Source organism: Lepus europaeus, chromosome X (genome assembly GCF_033115175.1).
Source record: "Lepus europaeus isolate LE1 chromosome X, mLepTim1.pri, whole genome shotgun sequence".
NCBI classification, from domain to species: domain Eukaryota; kingdom Metazoa; phylum Chordata; class Mammalia; order Lagomorpha; family Leporidae; genus Lepus; species Lepus europaeus.
This window is the reverse complement of record NC_084850.1, coordinates 90671944-90682519: the sequence shown is the minus strand read 5'-3', so window position 1 is coordinate 90682519 and position 10576 is coordinate 90671944. Positions and strand designations below refer to the sequence as shown.

The window sequence follows — 10576 nt, the reverse complement described above, 5'->3', positions numbered from 1 at the left end:
CAGTAGCACAACTAGGAGAACGGCCTACTCTTCAGGGAGGGCGTCCTGGAGGCAGGGGTGAGGCATGAGAACAGGGGGAGTGTATATGGCTTGTCTCAAAGCAGCTGGGCTCTCTGCCAGGTCTGACACAGGCCACAGGCAAGCAGGCTTTTCGCTCGTTCCCCTGCCTCTCCCCTTCTCCCGTCCCTACCCCCATTCTTGGCACCAGGGCATATGGAGAAAAAGGAAGAAAAATGAGTGGGCAGAAATAGCTAGATGCAGCCAGGAGCACATCTGGCTTCCCGCTCCTCCAACGCCCCTTACTCTTTTGCAGGCTTCTGATAGGAGGACTGTACTGGAACCAGGGGGAGGGTGGGGAATTAGAGCAGGCCTGGGTGGGGGGTAGGGTGGGGGCGGGGAATAAGTTGTTCCAAATATTAACTGGTTTTGTGAGGTGGCCTCTTGGCTGGAGCCTGACCACCTAACTTCCTGTTTTTCCTCCAGCTGCCTCCTCCCCTCCCTCTACTCCGGGCGGGAACTGAGGGGGGTGGGGAGGAGGGAGCAGCAAAGTTGGCCAGGGTCGCTTTTCTGATTCCAAGCAGGCTGGGGGCCAGGACGGCCTCCCTGAACAGGGGGGGTTGGGGGTGGGGCACATATAGCTCTGGATCCCGCTGTTGCCTCTCCGCACTTGCTCTTCGGGCCACAGCAGGAACGAGAGGCTCCTGGAAAACGCCCAGCTTCTCGCCAGCTCTTCCATGAGCACACCCTGGGCCTGGGGCCTGAGATCTCTCCATGCAGGAGCAGCCACAAACTCCAGAGGCGGCGGCAACGCCAGCCACACCGGCCACACCACCAGCGCCACCACCCCCGGCCCCGCCGCCCAACCAACTGCCTCCAGTCCCTTCACTGCCAGTTTTTGTGGACCATGCAAAACAGCCAAGTAAGTGAGCAGGGGCTGGCGTGGGTAGAGGGAGCTTCCTGGGCTGCAAGTGCTTGCCTGTGCCCTTTTGTGCCATCAGTGACAAATGTGGGAGGCCCAGGCAGGCTGCCTGTCAGAGGATAGGGGTCACTGAAATGCTGATCTGAGTAGGTGTTTTGACCCTCCTTGGTTTGCCTGTCTGTGCTTCTCCTGCTCGCTCTCTCTCTCTCTCTCCCTCTCTCTCTCTCTCCCTCTCTCTCTCTCTCTCTCTCTCTCTCTCTCTCTCTCTCTCCTCTGCCCTCCCCTCCCCCGTTCTTATCTCTCTTTTCCCAGGCAAGGAACTCATTAAGCCCAAAGCAATTTTCGGGCGCCCAGTAGAGAGACCCACAGAGGCTGTTCCTGCTGATGCTGCTGGTGGCGCTGCTGCTGAGGAGTGCCCGGGACCAGGTGCCAGGGGAGTCGGAGTGAAAAACCATCGCTGTCAGGTCTGCCGACCCCCCAGCCAGTTTCTCAAGTCAGGCACCTCCTACTCCCTGTGGAGGCCTAGGGATCTCTAAAGCACTCCAGCTTCCACGGTCACCCCCTCCCCATCTTCACCCCCTACCCCCAGCACTTCACCTCCCTTGGTGTCTCCTATTTTTGCTCGATTCCCCACCCCACCCCACCCCAAGTTTGCAAAGTGATGTCACAGGATTAAGAGATATCTCCGTCCCTATCTTGGCCATTTAGTCTGCGGTTGCCTGTCTGTGACTGCCCCTGCTGTATACCGTGGCACATTTTTGTTTTTCTCTCCGAGCCACCAGAAAGACATCTCCTAAAAAGCCCCCTGAAAGACATCTGTTTCCAGGCTAGGCTGGTTTTTCTCCTGGAACTGCTGGGCCCAGGAGAGACTGGCCAATCACTGTGACCACACCTGAGAGCTTGCTGTCCTCCTGATTCCTGAAGACCCAGAAGGAAGAGGCGCCCCCAGCACCCCCGCCTGGGGTAGTCTCCCTTGGGTGCCTGGGCTGCCACATCACTACTGTGGCCCCTAGTCCCCTCCCTGCCCTGGCTAAGCCTTGGAAGGAAGAGAAAGGCAGGACGACTCCATCCTAACCCCTGTCATCCCTCCTCTTGCCAGCGGATCCGAGCCAGCCGAGAAGCAGGCTCACGGTTTACCATGGAGGGCTCGGACGATAAACTGATCCTGAATGTGGGGGGCATGCGCCACGAGACCTACGTCAGCACCGTGCGGGCCTTTCCAGGCACCCGCCTCTACAAGCTGACCGAGCCGCCACCGCCTGGCAGTCCAGCTGCTCAGGGCCCACCGGTCCGGGAGTTTTTCTTTGACCGAAATCCTGAGCTCTTTGGCTATGTGCTGGGCTATTACCGTACTCGGCAGCTGCACTGCCCTGCCGACGTTTGTCGGGATGTCCTAGAGGAGGAGTTGGCTTACTGGGGCCTGGCGGAAGCGCCACTGGCACCTTGCTGCTGGCTCAAGCTGAGTGGCAGGGAGATCCGTACCCAGGACTTCCTCTCCTGGGAGGCCTGTGAGAATGCCCACGTGGACGAACGCCTTCTGCTGAACCCCGTCGAAAGCCAGGGGCTGCGGAATTCTTGGAAGCCGTGGCTCTGGGTGCTTCTTGATCAACCCCGGTCTTCCCTAGGGGCCAAGGTAACTCATTAATCGTGTATGGCATGGTGCTTGGGGCCGGAATCTACAGACCTCCAGGGTGTTTTGAAGGGATCACTCCGAAAGGGAGGCAAAGAAGGGTGGGAATGGGGATGGCTGGTATATGAGGCGACTTCTGACATGCCGCTCTTCCCACAGTGCCTGTCCCTGATCTCCACACTCTTCACCGTGTGTGCCCTGGTCATCTTCTTCCAAGAGACAGAGGTCCAGCTGGATTACTTCTCTGCCAACTTCACTCCCATGGGACATGGGGTAGGGGCTAGGGGAAACCACCAGCAACCGCAGTCACAGCCGCAGCCGAACCATGGTCTCGTGTTCCACCGTGCCCCCCACCTGCTCTACCTGGAGCTGCTCTGTGCCCTTTGGTTTGGAACTGAGCTCTTTGCTCGGGCCATTTCCTGCCCTGATAAGGTGCGCTTCCTATGCAGCCCTCTGAATCTGGCTGACATTTTCTGTTTGTTCCCTGTGCTGGTGGAATTGGTGTTGGGTGAAAAGGCTGAAGGGCAACCCCGACTAAGCCTGACGCTTGGGGCCATTCGCTCTCTCTATGTCCTCAAGCTGGTTCGCCTGCTGGGCTTCCTGGAAAAGTCCCTGGCCCTGAGAGTTCTGGTTCACACCCTGCACTCATCCTGGAAAGAGGTGTGTGCCTTTCTCCTGATTTGGGTGGCTGAAATCTTATTCTTTGGCTTACTCCTCCTCTATGGGGAGCTCCTGGGCATGTCCACGCCAGGTCAAGGAGAGCCCCATTTTGGAGACATCTTCACGTGCCTGTGGTGGACCGTGATAACACTCACCACTGTTGGCTATGGGGACATCTATCCTCTCTCTGCTCTGGGCCAGCTGACTGCTGCTGTCACAGCCACTGTGGGCATGTGCACTGGTGTCTTGCTGGTGCCTGTGCTCCTGGTCCGCTTCCAGCGCTATTATGCAGTAGCCCTGGCTCACCAGAAATTAAGACCCAGTGGAATCCTGTAACAGACACATTGATCAAAAGGGGTGGACCCCACCTTCCCTTCCTTCCTCTTGCCAGTTTTTAGTTACAGATAAGGATTTCTGATTTTGGACTTGGCAAAGAATCCTTCAGGAATAGCCCCAGGTCATCGCAGTTCTTGCTAACCAAGGCCTACAGATCAGGTTGCTCCCCGTTATTAAGGGGGCACCCTGGAGGAAGGGGATTAGGGGCCTCATCTTTCCCCTGCCCCACCCTAGGGCTTTCTCTTAATTCTAGAATGACCAGGAAGGAGAAAGTGTAGCTCTTCCTGGATTGGTGCTATATCCCCCTCTCAACTAGCTCTCTTCCCTCCCATCCACTCATCCTGCCCCCCCACCAATCAGACCCTAGTCTAGATGGGGGACTTTTGAGTGATGGTAGCTGTAGGCTGTCAACATCAGTTGCCTATGGGTATCAATGGTGATTGGCTGTGGGTTTTGATAGCAGTTTTCTGTGATTATCTGACAGCAACTGGTTATGGCTATTGATGACGATTGGTACCTTCTGTACCCAGACATAGCCAGAGTGTAGCATTGCTCTCCATACTGCTCCTAAGACAAATGCTCCTAAGAGCCACAAGGAGGCCTCTGCAGATTCTCAGAGACTCTTAAGCAGATGCAGGTCAGCCAGGTCTGAACCTGAAGTACTCTAAATCCATGACCTCCTCAGCCCATTTTATCCTTGCCCAATCCTCCCCGCTCCTTCCCATCTCTTTCATTATTTTCATAGTATTTCAGATATAGTATTAGCCATCATTAATCACAATACATTAGCCAATATTAGTCACAGTATCTCAGCCACAATAACAGTATGTAGTCACTGATAGACATGAAACGTTATTGTTGCACATTGCATGGACAGGAATGAGGAAACTGGGATTGTTGGCGAGAATAGGTAGGCAATTTCCTCTTTCAAATTTTTAAAATCGATATCTGGATTTTATTCATTTACAATTTTTTATTTTTTTCGGAACACTTTTCAGTACCCACAACGGGTCTACCTCCAATCCTCGCTGCTATTGAATACACCCACCTTCCCACCTCTTCCTCTTGGTTTTTTTTTTTTTTTTTTTACTACCTGCATGCTCTTCCCTCCCAGCTTTCTTTTTTTGTGGTGCCTTCCCACCGTGCACCCCTCTTGGAACTGGCTTCTAGGAGGGAAAGAAGGGACCTCCTCAGGTCTGACTTCAACTCAAGCCACTGGTTTGTCTGAGGAAGTGCCCCAGGCCACTGGGCTGTGCTGGGAGGTTGAAGTGAACTCTCGCTGTTGCGGAAGCTGTGAGCATAAATTCTGTTTACAAAACGTTTAAATAAAATATCCTTTGAAGTTTCCATTTCACGATCTGTCTGGTTTTTCTGGGAAAGACTTGTGGGCATCAGCAGGAATAAGGGTGGTACAAAAAAACCTAATCGCAAGACTGTGTGGTCAAGTAATTTGATAGGGTAAAAAGCAGTTGGCATTTGTCATTGCATCTCCTCCTCAAAATAAGCTATTATCACTCACAGACATCTTGTTTGGAAGGGAAACCCCCCCCCCTTTTTTTAAAGATTTATTTCTTTATTATAAAGGCAGAGTTACAGAGAGGCAGAGAGAGAGAAAGAGAGGTCTTCCAGTTCACTCCCCAGATGGCTCCAATGATCAGAGCTCCGCGGATCCGAAGCCAGGAGCCAGGAACTTCTTCAGGGTCTCCCACATGGGTTCAGGGGCCCAAGGACTTGGGCCATCTCCTACTGCTTTCCCAGGCCGTAGCAGAGAGAGGGATGGAAAGTGGAGCAGCAGGGTCTCAAACTGGCGCCCATATGCGATGGATGCTGGCACTGCAGGAAGTGGTTTTACCTGCTGCACCACAGCACCAGCCCTGGGAAAAACTTCTTGCTGGGAACAGGGTGAGGAGGGAAAGGAGGCAGACTCAAGAGTTGAGGAATAGAAGACTGGCTTTCCTATGTACAGCATCCTTGTGGGAACCCTGGCTACTCATTAGAGGTGGGAAGTTGTGTTGGGGAGAGAGATTACAATTTAAGGAGCACTGAAAGGGGATCAGGATTATAGCAAAAACATCAAAGACAACCTTAGCCTTCTTGCTGCCTGGAGGTGGAAGATGTTGGAACAATTTGCTGCTTTCAGAGACTGTTCTAGTCCACAACACTTAAGTCACAGATGGCAAAAATGACATCTAGAGAATGGAGATGATTTTGTCAAAGCACAAAGAGAAGTGGTGGCAAAGCTGGGACTTTTGTCACCTCAGAGGAATACTGTATCAACCTTTGTCAACTCACCAGCATCAGCAATGGGTGATTAGAATTCCCAACTAAAAATGCACTATTGCAAGTAGCAGCAGTGGTGGCAGCGGTGGAATGAAGGCATAGAGGTGGGGCTAGGATGTTATGGAAAGCCTTGGAAGCTTGAATGAGGAGGTTAGGAGGTTAGGGCTGAAAAGGCCTTAGAGAATGGCTGGACCCTGCTTGGGCAGGAGGAGAAGATGATAGAATGCCACAGAACATTATAAAAAGAACATGTCAGGGATGTAAGAAACCTGAAAGCTCATCAAGTCCAACCCTATCCTTCTTCAGTTGGGGAAACTGAGGCCTAGGAAGAGGCTAGAACTTGACCTGGTTTATAATAGTGATCCAGGAGCAGAACAAGGTATGTTTTCTCTTGCACTGGGATGGATGGTCAGATTTTTAACTAAGGCGGGGGGAGGGGCACAGAGTTTCCTGATCTTCTCAGTTATTCAGTTATAGAATGGCAACTATGAATGTCATAGTATGCACCTGTTTCTGTAACAGGGAAGCCTATATCTGAATCCATCCTAAGCCTCTAGTAAATAGTGCTGGGCAAAATGAGTCCATGGAATTCTCAAAATTCAGTGACTGAGCCCGCAAATCCCTTAGACCTTAAGGCCTTCCCTGAATACTGAGCACGCCCAATGTTCAATTTCTTTCTCATAGTTAGGTTCTAACTCCCACACTGAGGTCACTCCTTTCTTCTGTCCAGGCATGAATTCTCTCTCCTCTGGGGAGGGTGGAGAATAGATGGGGGATGCTGAAAAACAGCAATTTGAGCAGATCCTACCATTTATTAAGAAATCTTTGTCTCACCAGTGAAAACTTCTTGGCCATGGAACTCACTTGGTCATACTCCACATCCCCCCAGATCTATCCATTTTGTCCATGGAAGAGCCCCCAGTGGCCCTGTCTCTGCCTAGCCCTGGAAAGCCTCCTGTTTCTGATGGCTGGGTGGGAAGAGCCAGTCTCTCAGCACACACTTCCTATCTGAATCCCCTCATTCGGAAGGGCAGGGAAGTCGGTGGGCCAACCCCAGCCTGTGTTTGGCTTTATCGGGTGAAGCCCCCATTTGTCTTCAGTGTTGGGTCTCCTGCCTCAGCTAGCTAGGCCTGCACTTTCAGGTCAGACCCATAGAGGGCAGCCTCTGCCAGTTTATGAGGAATTTTTCTGGGTGTGGCCTCTCCCTTCACTTCCTTTTCAGTGCTTGTAAAATTCTAGAACTATAGGCTGTGAGAATCAGTGGGTGTGTTTAGATGCCTTATATTCAGATCCCCTCATAACAAAGATACAGCAGCTAAGGCCCTCAGAAAGGGCACGACCAGGCTAAACTCAGATAATGATCCAGTCTCTAAGAGTCAGGGACAGAACGCAGATTTCCTGAGTCCCAGGTCCAAATTCTTGAAACACACCGCTAAGCATCTAATCCAAATGTCTCATTTGATAGTTATGGAAACTGAGGCCCAGGAGAGAACTTATCTAACATTGTAAGTTGGTGTGACAGAGCTAAGACTTGAGCCCTGGTCTTCTAAATCCCAGTTCAGCACTCGTGAGATAACATTAGGCATCTAGTTCAGTCTGCATTTTACAAAAGAGAAGTCCGCAGACAGGGAATGCCATTTTGCCTGAAGCGACAGAGTGAATTTGGGACAGTCAGAGCTACAGCCCCAAGCTGGCTGTGGAACTCGACTGAGTGGAAATAGGGACTAGGAGTTTTAGTCAGTGACTTAAGAGTCTCTCAGTCTCAGAATTAAACAGCAGAGGTCAGAATGTAGTCCTCCCTTAAGCTGACCGTTTATTTTCAAAGGGGCTGAAATCGGGGGCACTCTGTGTACGTGTGTGTGTGTGTGTGTGTAGGGGAGGACTGTCCACCCCTGTTCTGCCCCCGACACACACAGAAAAAAAAATTCTCAACAAAAGGCTCACCTCATTTCTCCCCTTGCAAGGCCTCCGGCTTTGAGAGTGAGAGGATGACTCACTCGGCGCCCACAGTCGCCGCGCCAGAGAACATAATTGCTAGCTGGGACATCACCATAGCACCCGGCCATCACATTTGCAGAGCACTGTCTTGTTTTTGTCAAAGCTCTTTCCTATCTCTTTTTTTTTTCTTCACTGCAACTTCCCCAGGCCCCAGGGAGACAGATGAGGCAGATATCATTACCCTTTATTTATAAAGCAGAAACTGATTTATGGGTGGTGGGCAAAGGGGAAGCCGAGCAGGTTTACAAAGGCTGAGACTAAATCTCTTGATCCTTGGATTTCCAAGTTTCTCTAGTGTTTTGCTTAAATATCTACAGGCCCAGAAGAGGCGTCAGTGTCCCCCCCCCCCCCAACATCACCACCACCACCAAGTGCCTGGTGGCGATTCCCTCCCTCACTTATTAATCACTGAGCTAGGGCCACACTCTGACTTAGGCTTTTGCTATATACAAAGCAGAGCCAGACCCTGTCCTTAAGCGTTCATAATCTGGATGTTGATTGGGTCACCACACCACCCATCATAAACCTCAGCCTCTCTTTTCCTCCCGGCAGAATGACCTCAACAGTGCCTTTCAACTAGTGGCACTGAAGCAGGTTTATTCTCTTTGCAGAGCACTTGATTGAGAACACGGAGGCCAGCATTCTAGTTTCAGTTCTTCCATCATTGCCCCATGTAGGAGTGGACCAGTCCTTTCCTGTTTGTGAGTCTTAGTGTTCATATATGCAAAATGTTTGGATGGGAGGGTGGGAATATGGTTGCTAAGAACCCCTGGCTCAGATCATCTAGGAGCTGAAGAACCTTTGCTGTCTGTGGGCAGTGCTCTTTCTTTGGGTGAAAGGCTGGAAGGTAGGAGCCAGCTAGCTCTGTCATGAGACCTTTCATCCTTTCATCTTTTTCCTCAGTCCTGTGACCCCCTGTCCAAGGTGTGGGGAGGGGGACTTGAGATTTCTGAGGACCTCAAAGGAACCCCAATTTCTACCTCTGCTCACCAGCAACATCCAGGAAGTCCCAGAACTATTTTTTCATTTGGAAGATAGTCAACCAAATTCTGGGTTTGGGAGTGGATCAGAGACAGAGAGATAGATACAAGAGATGCATTAAGGAAGAGGCACAGAGACAGAGAGGCAGGAGAGAAAGGGAGAGGGAAACACAGAGAGAAAAAAAGGAAAATGAGGAGAAAAAGAGGGAGATATAGAATCTGAAAGAGACAGAGAAGAGAAATGGATGTGGACAGAAAGAATATGATGTGGACATACCTAGTCCCAGATGGCCTCATGAAAGGAAATACATCTTGAAATAATAGAATTCAGAACTGACAGAATTCTTGAAAAAAACTGAGGCCAGGGAAGGACTGAGACTTGTTCATAGTCCTTGGCAGTACCAGGACTCAAAAACTATGACTGGAACAAATCAGCTCAAAATAATCTGATCTGAGTGTCCAGAGACCTGGGGTTTGTCCGTCCGTCTCTGCAGAACTGTGGGCCATGTAGTAGTACAGGAAGAGTGCCAGCATATTGTCTGCCCAAGAGGAGGCACTGGCATCATGGAATTCTGTCCTTTACTCCCATCAGCTGTCCTCTGAGTATCAAGACACAAATGCCTGTTAAGGCTGCCATAGGTAAATTCAGTTCTATAACCCAGAGCTTTTGGGAGGTTGGAGGCAGACGTCATTCGCATTGGATTGGACCTTAAATTTTGAAAACATCAAACACAATTTCAATGGCAGAGGCCAGCATTGTGGCTCAACAGGTTTAGCTCCTGCTCACAAGGCCAATATCCCATACTGAAATGCCAGTTCAAGTCCCAGCTGCTCTGCTTCTGATCGAGGTTCCTACTAATGCATCCGGGAAGGCAGTGGATAATAGTCCAAGTGCTTGGACCCCTGTTACACATGAGGAAGACCAGGATGGAGTACCTGGCTCCTGGTTTCAGCCTGGCCCAGACCCAGGTGTTGTGGACATTAATGTTTTGAACCAGCAAATAGAAGATCTCTCTCTCTCTCTCTCTCTCTCTCTCTAATACTCAAATAAATAAGAAAACAAATCTGTAAAAATCCAATTTAATGACAAAGATGCAGCCATCCTTTAAAAGTTTCAAACAGTCTGGAAAAATCTAAAGTAAGTAGGATTTTGATAGGTGCAGAATAGGGTGATTCTAGGTCAAGGGACTAGACTGGGGGCAGATCTTGGAGCACATGAGTAGGGAGCTGGGCAAAGTGCGATCTGCCTTTTGAAGGGTGGAGGGCATGAAAAAGGGCATGGAAGCCCCAATTTCAAATTGAATGCCAGGTGTCTGGATTGGTTTGTGCCAGTGATGGGGAGGAAAGAGAAGATTTTGAACAGGGAAGAGGCAAGAATGGGGCTGAGCTCTAGAGATTCCCTCTGGCAGGAAGCCTCATGGAAGATGGATTGGAGGAAAGATCTGACAGCAGGGAGCCCTGATCTTTGCTGTAGTCCAGGCAACAGACAGGTAATAAGAATGTGATGTGGTATGGTGGAAGTGAGTATAGATGCAGTGGATTGGAAGGTAGCTTTTTAAAGCAGCTATAGAGGAAATGTAAGATCTGAATTAAGGCCATTAATGGGGAAGGAAGGAGAGAGATGAGCAGGATGTCAGGAAGTAGCGACCCCCACCTCCCAATCCCCCAGCACTCCCAGACAGCTAGCTGTCTTTTGTTAGCTTCCTGTTGCAGTGAGTGTGTTTTTTTTCCCCCTGTGTGTTTGCTGCTCTGGGACTGTGTGAGTGTGTTACT

At 50.5% G+C, this 10576-nt stretch overlaps 1 protein-coding gene across 1 annotated transcript; it reads left to right on the top strand.

The window, feature by feature from the left end:
* The first annotated feature begins 465 nt into the window (after positions 1-465).
* On the top strand, positions 466-4861 carry LOC133753467 (potassium voltage-gated channel subfamily C member 3-like). The gene is made up of 4 exons (XM_062184104.1): positions 466-919; positions 1232-1383; positions 2019-2552; positions 2709-4861. The coding sequence occupies exons 1-4, from the start codon at positions 772-774 to the stop codon at positions 3543-3545; spliced, it is 1671 nt and encodes a 556-aa protein (XP_062040088.1). The 5' UTR covers positions 466-771; the 3' UTR covers positions 3546-4861.
* The last annotated feature ends 5715 nt before the right edge of the window (positions 4862-10576 follow it).